Source organism: Rattus rattus, chromosome 1 (genome assembly GCF_011064425.1).
Source record: "Rattus rattus isolate New Zealand chromosome 1, Rrattus_CSIRO_v1, whole genome shotgun sequence".
Lineage (NCBI taxonomy): Eukaryota > Metazoa > Chordata > Mammalia > Rodentia > Muridae > Rattus > Rattus rattus.
In genome coordinates, this window is record NC_046154.1 from 255,492,392 (window position 1) to 255,507,324 (window position 14,933).

The following is a 14,933-nucleotide window of genomic DNA, read 5'->3' on the forward strand; positions in this document are numbered from 1 at the left end:
TCAGCATCTGGGGATGTCTTTGTGTATGTCTGGGAACTCGGCGTACCTGAGAAATCATACCGGACGAGGCCCATCCACCGTTTCTTTTCACTGTCCTTGATTAAGTCCCCGTAGAAACCGTAGCCCAGCAGAGAGACCGAGTACCGCAGTAGCGTGCTATTGTGGTGCACGGAGGACACATCTATAGCCAGTGAGTCCCCTGTGGGAGAGGAGAGCTATAAGGGATCCCGTCCCCTCCTGTGCCCTGCCCCAGACAGCACTCTGAAGACACCAGAAACAGAGTGCACTCAACGTGGCCATCTGAGCGACAGAAGTAGGATATGATAGCTAGTTGGCTGCGACACCTGTTACGCCATTGCGCGTATCAGGTTAGGTGGGTGTCCCCTTGCTCCTTCATTTCTTAATCCCTCCCAAAGCTGTTCACTCTGTCAGAGAACAATATTCCTGGAGGAGGATCATTCTCGGGCCCAGGGTATGTATGTGGTGGAACCCCCCCCCCCAAAAAAAAAGAAAAAAGCTCTCCAGTGACAAAATGTGGCTCATATTTCTAAGCAAGGCTTGAGAATCATTCTGAACGAACAGAACAGTATGTGCCCTGGGGTTGGGGTTGGGGCATCCATGTTACTGAATGGAAGAAAAGTAGGCTCGAGGCTGAAAACAGGTACACACCACTTAAAACACAAACTCTGCCAGGTGTGGAGACACTCGCACCTGCACCCAGGAGACTCAGGCTAAAAGGATTGTCTCAAAAAAATAAAAATAAAAATTACACTTGGGAAACAGGTGTAGACAGACCCCTGTGAGTTCGAGACCAGCTTCGTCTACCTTAGTAAGTTCTAGGCCAGCTGGGGCTACATGAGAACCTGTCTCAAAAAACAAAACAAAAACAAAATATTTCCATGACTGCCAAGTAAGACAGGACACTGTAAAGAGAGATGGGGTGGGCAGGGACATCAGCCATTTCTCTTAAGCCTCAGGCTGCATCTCCCGTGGCTTTTCTCACTAGGTCTGGAAGAGGGGCGGGGCGTGTATGTCACTCAAAGGGTAACTCACCCTGGAGCAGGTGTTCCACAATGGGGATTAGCTCTGGTAGCCGGGTAAGGAGGAGGGCGGGGAGAAACAGGGCTACACAGGAGCTGGCAGGGGCCTGGGGCTCCTTGGGGGCATTCACGTGTATAAGACAGGACTCGGCCTGCAGATCCACAGCTGAGGAGTCTCCAAGACACGGGGCAACAATGGGATATCTGGGGAGGATCCAGTATGGATGGAGTAGCAGAAGCCTGAGGCCTCGAGCCAGACCAATGACTCAACTGTAATGAACGTTTGCAAGTGAAGCTGTGTGGGTGAAAAGGTGAACTGTGTGACACATGCAGCCTCCACAGCGAGATGGTTTTTTCCATTTTTGTTTTTCGCTTGTTTGTTTTGTTGTTGTTCTTGTTACTGTTGTTGGGGGGGGGTGTTTTGTTTTGTTTTCCTTTGCAGGAGACTTTGCAAAGGACAGATGAGTAGGACTGGGGTGCATGAGGTGAAATTCATAAAGAACCAATAAGAAGTTAAAAAAGAAAAAGACAAGACTAGGGGCTGGAGAGCTGGCTCAGTAGTTAAGGGCACTTGTTGCTGTTGAGAAAGAAGGACCTGCGTTCAATTCCCAGGCTCACCACCTCCTTGGGCACCCTGCATACAGGTGGTAGACAGACGTACACACAGGCAAAACACCCTTACACATAGAGCTAGAAACAGTGAAAGCTCGGGGGGAAGAAAAGGAGAGGACTCACCAATAATGATGTGTAAAGCTGACGTCTCTGCGTCGTTTGTGCCCACCGTTGAGTAGCACACACAATCTGTGGACCCTGCAAAGAGGACAAAAAAGCCCTTAGCGCTGACGTGACTGTCCCGAACTGTCTGTCAGGTGAGTGGCACCTTATCCTGTCCTTCTGTGACCTTGAAACGGCTGGAGAATAAGAGGAGTTTACCCACCAGATGAATGTTAAAGATGCTTAAAAATGCCCCATGACTGGCCAGGTGGCAGTGGCGCATGCCTTTAATACCAGCACTTGGGAGGCAGAGGCAGGTGGATCTCTGTGGGTCTGAGGCTAGCCTGGTCTACAGAGCGAGCTCCCGGATAGCCAAGGCTACACAAAGAAACCCTGTCATGAAAAAGGCCTTATGGTACTGTTACAGAGCTCCAGAAAGTGGCCTGCAGCAGACCCGGACACGGAGGCCACCCTGAACCCTCTTGGGGGCTTCTAAGAGATGTTGGTAATGCCAGTAGCCACTTCGCTCCCTTCTAAGGCTCTGGAAGGTATGTGGGCCCTGCTCACCTTTATATAGCTGGCACTACTGCCTCACAGCCCAGCCTAGACCTTAAGAAGAAAATGAACCTGCACAGAGCATCATGGGAAAGCAGACAAAACAAAGTTAACTATGAAGGTGTCTTTGGTATTTTTGTTAAGTATTTAGTCATTCATTCATTCATTTATTTATAGTGCACTGTAGCTGTCTTCAGACACACCAGAAGAGGGCATCGGATCCCATTACAGAGGGTTGTGAGCCACCATGTGGTTGCCAGGACTTGAACTAGGGACCTCTGGAAGAGCAGCCAGTGCTCTTAACTGCCGAGCCAGCTCTCCTCTCTAGCCCCTGGTGTCTTCGTTTTTTTGTTTTTTGTTTTTTGTTTTTTTTTTATTGCCAACTTGTCACAATCTAGACTCACCTGGGAAGAAGAAACCTCAATTGAAGAACTGTCTGGATCAGATTGACCTATGGCCATGTCTGTGAGAGGTTACCTTGATCGATGTGGGAGGACCCAGCCCACTGTGGGTGGCACTATGCCTAGGCAAAAACCAACTAAGCATGGGCCAGTGGGCAAGCTAGTTAGCAGCCTTCCTCTATGGTTTCTGCTTTGGTTCCTGCTGGAGTTCCTGCCATGACTTTCCTTAATGATGGATTATGACCTGGAGGTGTAAGCTGAAATAAACCCTTTCCTCCCTAAGTTGCTTTTCATCAGAATGCTTTGCTGTAGTAACACAGAAGTGGAAGCAGAGACTGAGAATGACCTTAAGCGTGACCTTAGCATGACTGAGCATGACCTTAGCATTCGAGGGTCAAGTTTGAAAGAGTGACCTGTGCCCGTGGTGACACTTGGCAGTTTCTACACACAGGACGTTGGGGGTGCTCGGCCTGCCTAACCCACAGGCCAGCAGCCAACTGGAGTACACAGTCCTGGTGACACAGAAGTTGGTCACCTACTGAGCAGAGGTCAGTTCCCCGAGGCTCTAAGAATAATAGGAACTGCTTGGTAAAGTTTAGAGAAGCCGGTGCGCTAAAGCACCACAAGTTATTCATGTAGCGACTTCCATAGAGTTGGGAGGCTCGGCAGTGGCCCCATTGGTCACTCTAATGGCCAAGGGATGACTCGAAAGGGACCTGCTAAGAGTAAAGCTCTACACCTTTAACTGGGAAACCATCTTGTCTTTCCTGGGGTCTCTCAGCCAGCCTGCTTTCACCAAGAAGGACTGGGTCCCTGGTGAGCATGCTCACTAAGCCTGCAGATGAAGCTCCTCCCTCAGACACAGCAAATGTCCCACCAAACCTTTCCCCCCAAACACCCTCACAGACACACTCAGGAGTGCTCTTTCCCAATCCGATTGGCTTTTCAACCCAGTGGTGGTAAAAATCAAGATCATCGCATGGGATTTTCTAAGAACTAGGAGCTTTCTCTCCTACCACCCCCTTCATTTTGCTTGGTTTGGTTTTTACAGACAGGGGTTCTCTGTGTAGCCCTGGTGTCCTGGAACTCACTCTGTAGACCAGGATGGCCTTGAACTCAGAGATCTGCCTGCCTCTGCCTCCTGCATGCCGGGATTAAAGGATTGTGCTACCACCACTTGTTGGCTCCTGGTTATCTAGCTTCTAAATACAGCCCAGACCCATCAGCATAGGGATGGTACCACCCACAGTGGGCTGGGTCCTCTCACATCAATCAAGGTAACCACTCAAAGACATGGCCGAAGGTCGGTCTACTTAAGACAAGTTCTTTATCTGCAGTGCCTTCTTCCCAGGTGAGTCTAGGTTGCGCCAAGTTGACAATAAAAATGAAGGCAGCTGTAAAGGTGCCTTAGGAACTTTCTATAAAGGCATTAGACACATCGAGCCAGGCAGACGGACACCCTCAGAACACAGCCTGGCCACCACACCTTCCTCCAAAAGTGGGTGAAGTCCTGCCCTGGGTTCTGCTGTAGCTTCTTCATCTGTGTCCCCTCCTATAGTCCCAGGACTCCTGGGCAGGTTCCTTCAGCTCACATCAGCCCAGATCCCAGCTCTCTCAGGTCAGTTAGCAGTCACTTCTTCTGGATAATCATCCCCAAGGGCCAGATACCTCCTGACTCCAGGACAGCAGCCCCACTGGTCCCCAGATGTCTGTTCTCAAAGAGCAGGGGCTGTCCCGTCTACTGCTCGGCTCTAAGGCACTGGGATAGGCAACTTCCCAGACACACAGTCATGTTCTTTCTGCTACCCATGCATCATCTCATAGAAAGGAGTGTAGTTGTGGAAATTACAAAGATCGCTTTTTACAAAAGATTTATCTATGTATGTGAGTACACTGTAACTGTCTTCAGACACACCAGAAGAGGGCATTGGATCGATCCTATAACAGATGGTTGTGAGCCACCATGTTGCTGAGAATTGAACTTAGGACCTCTGGGAGAATAGTCAGTGCTCTTAACTACTGAGCCATCTCTCCAGCCCCGCCCCATCACTTTTTAAAATTATTTATTTTTTTATTTCATATGCGTTGATGTTTTGCCTGCATGTACGTTTGTCTTGTGAGGGTGCCAGATCCTGGAATTACAGATAGTTGAGAGTTGCCATGGGGGTGCTGGGCTGGGAATTGAACCCAGGTTCCCTGGAAGAGCAGGCAGTGCTTTAACTGTGAGGCACCTCTCTAGTCCCCTGAGAAATCACTCTTTAAAAAAAAAAAAAAAAAAAAAAAAACAGAACAGAACAATAACAACAAGGTTTGATGTAGCCTAGGTTGAACTCACTATGTAGTTGAGGATGATCTAATACCCCCCCATGGGAGAGTCACAATTTACATAAAGTATGAACCAGGACCGATTACTCCCCCCACTTGAAACCCAAATCCCAGTTGGAAGCATTACTAATGAGGGTGGGGGTGGTGGGGGGCGTGACCATACGACTGAGCATGCCCTGTGGCTGTGAGTGCCCACCTCCTAACTTCAGCAGTGGAGAGAAAGCCTTAGGTGTACCCTACCTGCCGGGATGATGCCGATCCTTAGGGTACTGGGCACCAGCACGGCTCGGGGGTGATTGGGGTCAACACCAGCTCTCTGCTGCGTCTTCCCAATTACCCCGTGCAGCACCTCGCTGAACATGCCGTCCCCACCAACACACACGATGCTGCAGGAAGAGCATAGGTTTGGTGAGTCTGTTCGTACTCTACTTGCAGTAGCTGGGGGGTTGGGGGGGTAACTGGAGAGGGGTCGGGAGGGGACTGCTGGAAGCAGCTTGCAAGGTCGGCCTGCCAGACATCTGGAAACAGCTTCTGGACCCCACCCCTGTGTGATGAGGCCCCGCCAGCCTGTCTAATTTACTTTTCCAAATAGGATTCTTCACAAACCCTGGCTTTTCCTGCCCGGGATGTGGAATTTTGGTGGTTTCTAAGCAAAGGGTATGCAGTGCCAGGACCTGGGTCAGCCATCATCAAAAACCTATGGTTTGAGGACTGGACAGATGGCTCAGTGGTCAAGAGCACACACTGCTCCTCCAGAGCTCTATTCCTAGTACCCACATGGCAGCTCACAACTGCCTAGGTCTTCAATTCCAGGGAACCTGATGTCTCCTTCTGCCCGCTAGGCTTGCATATGGTACATACTTATATACATGCAAACAAACCAGCACATATGTAATATAAAAAAACAAACAAACCAACTATAGCTTGGGCTGGGGTAACTAACTTAGTGGCAAAGCGCCCGCCTAGCACACAAACACCCTGGGTTTCGTCCCCAACACTGCACAAATAGATATTAAAGGTAAAAGACGTTGCATATTAGCATTCAAGCTTGCCAGGCAGGAATAGCACCCCAGTGTGGTAGCTGCTGAGAGGCCCTCATGGGGCATCGGATCCCATTACAGATGGTTGTGAGCCACCATGTGGTTGCTGGGAATTGAACTCAGGACCTCTGGAAGAGCAGCCAGTTGTCTTAACTGCTGAGCCATCTGTCCTCTCTAGCTCCTTATGTCTTCATTTTTATTGTCAACTTGTCACAACCTAGACTCACCTGGGGAGAAGGAACCTCAATGAAAAACTGTCTGGATCAGACTAACCTATGGCCATCTGGGTCCTCGAGAGGGTTACCTTGATCGATGTGGGAGGAACCAGCTAGTTGGGTGGCCTTGCTGTACCCAGATAAGAGAGGAAGTCTGTTCCTGTTGTCAACCCCTCAGCCCCAGGGACAGTCTTGGGAACACAGGAAACAGGAGTAGAGGGGACCGGGTGAGAGCGAGGTCAAATAAGTGGGTAAGGAAAGCTAAGGGGAGATACTGGGTGGTTGGGACAGGGTTTACAGTGCGCTGTCCCGTGCTGGGGATGGTTGGAGAGAGGCATGGAGACGTGTGTACACGGATGTGGAGGACAAACGTGTCCTCCGACAAGGAGGGAATACCGAGGATAATGCCCACAGTCCAGGGTAATCCAAGAGCTCCCGCAGGGTACGTCTCGGACAGCGTTCACTGTCTGTGACCGAGAGGAAAGCAAGAGTAACTCACCCGTCATAGCTGTCTGTGTTGATCTCGTATAAAGTGTCCTTGGCTTGATTGGCATGCTCAGTAACTGTGGGGGAAATGTTGCAATGGGACCGTTTATCTCCACATCTTGGAGCCCATGTGTAACTAACTGCCAACCAATGCTATTTTATAAGAGGACCCAGGGAGCTTCCAGAAAGATTTCCTGCAAGTCCCACCCTGGACTTGCCTCACTGCCTTTTTACAAAAGAGTAAGGCGGCCTCTGTGAGAAACAGCCAGATCTCAGCATCCATTCTACCAGGACCTGACATTCTTGGTGTTGGCGTTCCTTCTAGGCTCTGCCCAGCAGTTACCTGGCAACAGCCAGGTAGGCCTGGCTCATTATAAAAGGGGCTGTTTGCCCCCTCCTCACTCTCTTACTCTCTCTGCCTTCCCTCTCTGACCCCTTTCTCTCTTTCTCCCCTTCCCCCTCCCTCCCTATCTATCTCTCCACTTGTTCCTGGCTCTCTCTCTCTCTCTCTCTCTCTCTCTCTCTCTCTCTCTCTCTCTCTCTCTCTCTCTCTCTCTCTCTCTCTCACATTGGAATGTAAGGAGATAAAGGCTAGCACGTGGTCTTTGGGGCCCCGATGTGAAAAGGCAGTGAAGTTTACTGCTCACACGAGTGTCTCTGTGCCTGCAGTTCCCCACATCCATCTCTCTCTCACGCTGGAGAATCCTTGGGAAAGGCCCCTTTAATGAAGCTGCTGTCTACTGTTCCTTTGGAGCCCCCCACGATTTCATGTTCACATCTCCTGTTGGGGACATCTGCAGTGTTACCAGTATGGTATTTTCCTGAAGCGAGACAGGGATTCCTGAGTGCCCAGTCTTGGTGTACCTGACTATGCTCAGATTTGGGAAGCAGAGGATATTGGGATGACCTCTTCATCTTTCTATTTTTGACTTGTATTGCTATTATTATTATTATTATTATTATTATTATTATTATTTTGGGTACAGGGTCTTTCTGGGTAACCAGGCTGGCTTTTAACCCCTGTCTTCCTGCTTCAGCCTCCTGAAAGCTAGGGTTACAGCCATGCCCAGCTGAACTAAGTGTCTTCTACCAGGGTTATATTAAACCCCTGAAACCAGCATCTCACTGATGACAGACTGCTGTGATGTAGGGTTACAAAAATGACCCATGCTGTGACATTCTGAGACATCCACTGCTTGTATCTTTTCCTGCAAGGACTTCCTGTTTAAGAGGGAACTGTTTCATGTTTTTGTTTTGTTTTTTAATTTTATCCCTGTGAGTACTTTATAAGCAAAGTACAATGAGTACATAGGTTTTTTTCCCCCATTATTTTATTTATTCACTTTACATCCTGATCTCAGCCCTCCTCCTGGGACCACCCTTACAAGCCCCTCCCCCTAGTGCATCATTTCTTTTGCCTTCTTCCAACCGAGTGTATAAAGACCCCAACCGAGCTCAAAATGACCAACTAGGGCATTGGTTCTCAACCTGGGGGTCATGACCCCCATTGGTGTCACATACCAGAGATTTTACATTACGGTTCATAGCAGTAACAAAATTACAGTTGAGAAGTAGCAACCAAGACTCTTTTTATGGTTTGGGGGGGGCAGGGTCACCACAGTTCCTCACCACAGTATGGAACTGTATTAAAGTGTCCTGTCATTAGGAAGGCTGAGAACCACTGCGCTAGGATAAAGCCTCTTCCAGGGGTGGCATGTGGGTCCCTCTCGAGCTGGCCCCTGCATACTTGCCCCGAAACACTTACTGATGATCTCAGTGGTGATGGAAGCCAAGGTGAACAAAGGTGCCACTTTTTTTTCATAGATGTGCTTGCCCTGGCCTTTCCCTCCGAAAGGGTTGATAAATACCAGCAAATGCTTCGGTCTTGAAGCTGCAAAACAGCATCCGCAGCGGTCAGTCACACACGATGGGTGCAATAAATTCCACCTCAGCCCGCCGCTGCCGGTGCAAAGAGCTGATCAGTCTTGACAAAGAGTTCTGGGTTATCAAAGGAGAAAAGGGACCATCTGTTGAGGTGAGGACAGGGCTTTGCACACGGGTGGGGGGCATCAGGAAGGTCCCCATCCTGGCTGGGTCTCGTGAGCCATGAGAGCATGGGTGGCTGTAGCTCCTTCTGCCCATGGGAAGGATGAGGCTTTTGTGAACAAGAACGAGATGGGAATACAGAAGGAGCACGAGGAGAGGAAGACAGGCACACGCAGAGACAGAATGAGTCGACTGGATGCACAGTGGGAAGAGAGGCTCCCACAGCACCACAGGCCTGGCTTCAGGCCTTCCCTCAGTTCCCACCAGTGGCTGAGTTTCCTGAGGCACGCCCCCTACCCCTTTGCTATGAAATTCCCTTACATCTATTTTGGCTGATGGAAGTACATAGCCTCTTAAGTCTATCAAATCACAGTAGCCTGAAAGAAGATGCCCAGGGAAACCCAAGATGAAAGTCTACACCCAAACTTGGACACGGTGTTCATCACTGAGCTGGTTAGGTTAGCCAGCAAGGGGCTGCCCCATACCAGTGGGGGTGGGTGGGAGGCTAACAGCTAAGCATGAAGCACTCACCCAATGGAGAGATGAGTGGCTAACCTCTAGTAGCAAGACACCTACCCAGAGGGTGGACCAGTGGCTAATTGTGGGGCACCACCAAGTAGACAGGTGTCAAAAGCACCATGGATGTATACCAGGGGTGACAAGACAGCTCACCCACGTGATTCCATTTGCACTACACTCAAGTGGTGAAAGAAGCAAGGCCATCTGGGAAGGCGCTCTTCTAACCAGAGAAAACAGTTGGGAGTGGAGCATGAAGCAGGCCTTTCAAAAAAGGTAAAAAACCGAGAGAGAGGGGTTGGGGATTTAGCTCAGTGGTAGAGCGCTTGCCTAGCAAGAGCAAGGCCCGGTTCGGTCCTCAGCTCGGAAAAAAAAAAAAAAAAAAAAAAAAAAAGAAAAAAAAAAAAAAAAAAGAAGGTCAAGAGTTCAAGGCCAGCCTTGGCTACATGGAAAATCTGGGGCCAGCCTGGGGTATATTAGAACTACTCTCAAAATAAACAAGTAAAAACAAACAAATACAAAATGAAGAGACTTACAACCTGTCTGGGTCATAATTTATCATTTCTAGTTGTATCAGAAAACCCAGGTGCAGGGTCAAGGAGATGGCGCGGTAAAGCGTTCGCTGTGCACACAGGAGGATCTGAGTTCAGATCCTCTGTTCCTACAGAGGAGCCAGGTAGATGCCGGGTAATAATGTGGCCCGCACCCTTAATCCCAGAACTTGGGAGGCAGAGGCAGGCAGAGTTCCAAGCTAGACTGGTCTTTGTAGTGAGTTCCAGGACAGCCAGGGCTACACAGAGAAACCCTGTCTCGAAACCTCGAAACAACAACAAAAAGAAAGAAAAAAAATGACAAAAAAGAAAGAAAGAAAGAAAGAAAGAAAGAAAGAAAGAAAGAAAGAAAGGAAAAGAAAAGAAAGAAGGACAGGATAAAAAGCATTTCTGAGGATTCATAAGAAGCCACTGTGACGTCCAACGTAAAAACCAGACCGGAATGTCATGGAAAGGAAGTCACAGGCCTACTTCTCCCTGAACCTGGGTGAGAAACTCCTACATGAGGTTTCAGGAAGTCAGATGCAGTGATAGAGAAAGGGGCGAAGGGCACAACGGGATGGCTGCTCTAGGAAGAGCATTAACAACCAGACCCGAGTAGGAACGACACCTGTGGCCACCCTGCCCCCCTGAAACCCCCTTCTGAGGTGATTATAATTTCTCAGAAGGGAATTACAGTATTGTGAGGAAGCTCTCCCTTGCCTTCTCTGTGGAGCATCCCCCAAGTCAGGACTGAGACACCAGTGTTGCTGTCACAACCTCACTGGAGGCCCAGTCTGGTCACAAAAAAAGGAGGTGACCCATGCAAGCCTTAGGAGCAATAAGCAGATCTAACAAGGAGAATCATGGACTTCAAGCAAGCAATCAAGCAAGCAAGGAAAACGTGGGTCAGGTGTGACGTTTCTTTCCTATAATCCTAGCACTTCAGAGGCCGAGGCAGGAGGATCATGAGTTTGAAGCCTTGAACTTGAAGTAGACAGTGAGACCTCTCACCAGAGAACACACGGCTGGCCTTTGAAAACACGTGAATTATGTCTCAAGCATCGGGGAAATCTAGATTAATAGTATGATATAAGGCCTGACCCTGACACCCAGGCTGCAGAGCCAGTGGAGGGGACTCAACGATGGGTGTGTGCACAGGGACCCTTGGAGTTCATCTGGTGGTGTCCACAGTCCAGTCCTCAGCACAGGCCCACGTGCACATGGAAGCCGTGGAGATGAGCCTCGGCGGGAGGGACTACTATGAGGCTAAGGATGCCGAGCGGCCGCAGGAACAACCACAGCCATACAGGAGATAACGAGACGACGTTCTTCTCAAGGCCAGGTATGAAAGAGCTGATGCTGATCCCTTTCAATCTACGAAGCATAAAAAATGGGTCTAGTTCTTTAGACCTTTCCAGGATCATGGTGACATCTGGGAAGGAGTCGGGGCCTAGGGGGCTCACTGAGTGACCTGCCAGGCTGTTACAGAATGCTCAGTGTGAAAACCCACTTCTCTGTTTCAGTGAGACTTTAAAACACTAAAGCAGGGCTGGGGAGGTGGATCACGGTTACGAGCTCTTGCTGTTCTTGCAGAGGACTCCCGTTCAGTTCCCAGCACCCATACAGGGGCTCACAGCCTTCTGCTGCGCCCTCTTCTGGCCACTGTGCATACTGCACACAAATGATGTGCACTCATATATGGGGTCAAAACACTCATACACATAAAATAAAATTAAAAAAAAGACTTTTTAAAAACCTCTGGGTTGGGGATTTAGCTCAGTGGTAGAGCGCTTGCCTAGGAAGCACAAGGCCCTGAGGTTCGGGTCCCCAGCTCTGAAAAAAAAAAAAAAGAAAAAAAAAAAAAAACAAACAAAAAAAACATTTTAAAAACCTCTCTAGGGTTAGAGATGGCTCAGTAGTTTAGAGCACTTTCTGTTTGCGCAGAGGACCTGGGCTTAATCCCCATATCCCATATGGTGGCTCACAAGCACCCTTAACTCCAATTCCAGGGCAGGGCTGATGCTTTCTCCTGACCTCCATGTATGTATGTATGTATGTGTACATGCATACCAGCAGAGGGGACATTCAGACACACAGAATAAAGTGAATACATGTAAAAAAAAAAAAGAATTTAAAACATGTTAAACGGGGCTGCGGAGACAGTGCATTCGATAACGTGCTGGACCAGTCCAGTCACCTGGATCTATGCTCATAATTTTCCAGGAGCTAGGTGTTGGTACACACACTTGTGTTCCCAGTGCTGATTCGGTAGAGATAAGTGGATCCCCTGAGGCCAGCCAGTCTAGGCTGTTTGGTGACTATCTGGCCAGTGAGAGACACTGTCTCGAGGGCTGGAGCGATGGCTCAGCGGTTAAGAGCACTGACTGCTCTTCCAGAGGTCCTGAGTTTAAATCCCAGCAACCACATGGTGGCTCACAGCCATCTGTAATGAGATCTGATGCCCTCTTCTGGTGTGTCTGAAGACAGTGTATATAATAATAAGTAAATCTTTAAAAAAAGAGAGACTGGAGAGACACTGGCATGTGCACATGCATACAGATAGAATGACAGACAGACAGACAGGCAGGCAGGCATACACACAGAGAAATAGAACTAGAAGCTAAAAGTAGAGCAGCTGGGAGTAGGCTCATGTGACGTTTTATGCCTGTGGGAGTTTTCTGTGAGCTACGGAGAAAGAATTAAACTTCCAGTGGGCCAGGTGGTGGTGGTACATGCCTTTAATCCCAGCACTTGGGAGGCAGAGGCAGGCGGGATCTCTTAAGAGTCTGAGGCCAGCATGATCTGCAGAGCAAGTTCCAGTACAGACAGGGATACACAGAGAAATCCTGTCTCGAAAACAAACAAAAACGCAAAACCAACCAGAACTCCAGTATTCCAGGGGAGTCAGAGTCTATAGGCTCGAACCTGACTGAGATTCATGGAAACAAGGCTGGAGGTGGGGGTGGGGGGCAAGCAGTGAGCGGGAGTGGGGAGGTAGAGAAAGAAGAGTCTGGTGACCAGAAAGCAGGAGAGACTGGGGCACCACAGAGAGTAGTAGCCAAGGGACCAAGCTAGCACCAGAAGGTCTAGAAACTCAGGGTGATCTTAGAAGGGGGCAGCGGGGAAGCCAGTCCCAGGGCAAAACGGAATTTAGAAAACCAGTTCTAACTACCCTAGAGTGATCAAGAGAAGTGTTTTATGAGGAGATCTGGTTCAGCGGTTTCAAATACCTTATAATCCTCTCTCTCTCTCTCTCTCTCTCTCTCTCTCTCTCTCTCTCTCTCTCCCTCCCCCTGTTCCCTCTGTCTCCCCTGCCCCTCCCATAGTATAGTATATAGTATAGTATAGTATAGTATAGTATAGTATATCATATCATATTGTGTGTGTGTAGGTGAGAAGACAGCTTGTCTCTTTTTTGGCATATGGGTTCTGGAGATGGAAGTGAACTTGTCAGTGACTGCCCCCCTTTTCTCTTGCTCTCTAGTTTAACTCCCCCAAAAGGAAAAAAAGCTAGTCCACAGGGCTGTTGCTATTGTCCAAATCTATAAGAATAGCTGTTGCCTTTGTACATAAAATTATAACATGACCCAGTGTTACGGGTGCAAAAAGAACAGGCTGCCATGTTTAAGGAGACAAGAAAAGAACTGGTCCCTTGGCACACATGAAAGGAGGCGCTGGGCTCTGCGGCACTCCTAGAAAGTAAGAGGCCGTTCTCCCACATTCTGTCCAGCCCTCATTTACACCTGGAAAATATTGGCACCCACCCCGCTTACAGAGAAAGATAACGAGGCTTTGGGGCCTGAGGGATTTGCTCCAGTCTCACTGCTCCTAAGCAGGGGCTGGGCCAGCACTGCAGCTGCAGAGTCCACACACTTCTGCTACTCCACTGTGACCCTCTAAGTAGGAAACACGGAAACAAAGCAAAGGGATCCATCACGTCCACCTGGGTCAGGCCACTGAGTCCCGCGTGCCACCACAGCTGTGCTGCCTGGCAACAAATCCGAAAGCTCGCCCACGTACTCAGGTTCTCCAGCAGCTCGCGGAGGGTCTGCAGCCACAGTTGACACAGCTGCTCGTCGGCGCTCCAGAAGGTCACCCGTGCCCACTTCCAGCGGTGGTGTCGAGCTCGCTTCACACAGTGGACTGCACAGAAAACCAACACTGGTTAGCAGCACCTACAGCTTCGGAAGGGAGCCCTCAGGGCTGTGCTAGCACGATAGGAGTCTCTTGTCTCCACCCCTTATCTCACGGCAGGAATTCCCGGATAGCCAAACCACCATCTTAAGGAGTTCAGCTGTGCTCCCTAGCAAAAGATCACCCCGGCGGGGCTGTTTGACAGTGTACACCCCCTTTGTAGAGGCTTAAATGAGGGCAAGAGATTATCACTTGAATATCCAGTTGCCCTCTACCACCTGGCAGTGCAGCGCGTAGTCAGGGAGCAGGGCCAGGGGGCGGGGCCAGGGTATATAGTGCTAAATTTGGTGCTAAATTGCCTGGGTTTGTCCTTGGGAGTAGGGAGAATTTTAGCAACACATGAAGGCATGGAGGGCACTTTACACTCACGTTTACCCAGCCCAAAGAGTAATTAATTGCGATCAGAGTTTAAGAAGATGAGCCAGTCACTGGCTTTGATAAGTACCCCATCTTCATGGAGGTTACTGGGGTGGGGTGTGGAGGGAAGGAGGAGGAGGGTTTGTGGGGTTGGCAAACACTGAGGCTCCCTCACCTGTGAATGCAAACGGATTTTCCATTCTATGCCATCGGCCATTGGAGGACTGTTTCTGGTGGACTTCTTTTTCCTCAACGGCGATGATCTCTGACACTGGTACCGAGTAGGCATCTGCAAGGACACCACACTGAGATCCAAGGATCCATCGGAGCTACACAGACAGAGGGCCGCAACGACTAAGACTGCGGATACTCATTCCTACCCTCGTCAGATACCCCAAACAGAAAGGAAGACTAGGGTTGACAAGATGGTTCCGCGGGTAAAAGGGCCTGCCACCAAGCTTGATAGCCTGCATGGAATCCTGGGATCTGCAGCGTGGAAGGAGAAAAACCA

General features: G+C 49.5%; 1 protein-coding gene across 1 annotated transcript in view; it reads right to left on the reverse strand.

The window, feature by feature from the left end:
• The window catches only part of Cerk (ceramide kinase), a 42,687-nt gene that overhangs the window by 9,631 nt on the left and 18,123 nt on the right, over window positions 1-14,933 (reverse strand). The window contains exons 2-8 of the mRNA XM_032919212.1: window positions 14,598-14,711; window positions 13,892-14,014; window positions 8,542-8,667; window positions 6,790-6,853; window positions 5,276-5,421; window positions 1,776-1,850; window positions 47-199 (exon numbers count right to left, since the gene is read on the reverse strand). Of these exons, the coding sequence (XP_032775103.1) occupies window positions 47-199; window positions 1,776-1,850; window positions 5,276-5,421; window positions 6,790-6,853; window positions 8,542-8,667; window positions 13,892-14,014; window positions 14,598-14,711 (801 nt within the window). The remainder of the gene's footprint in view (window positions 1-46; window positions 200-1,775; window positions 1,851-5,275; window positions 5,422-6,789; window positions 6,854-8,541; window positions 8,668-13,891; window positions 14,015-14,597; window positions 14,712-14,933) is intronic.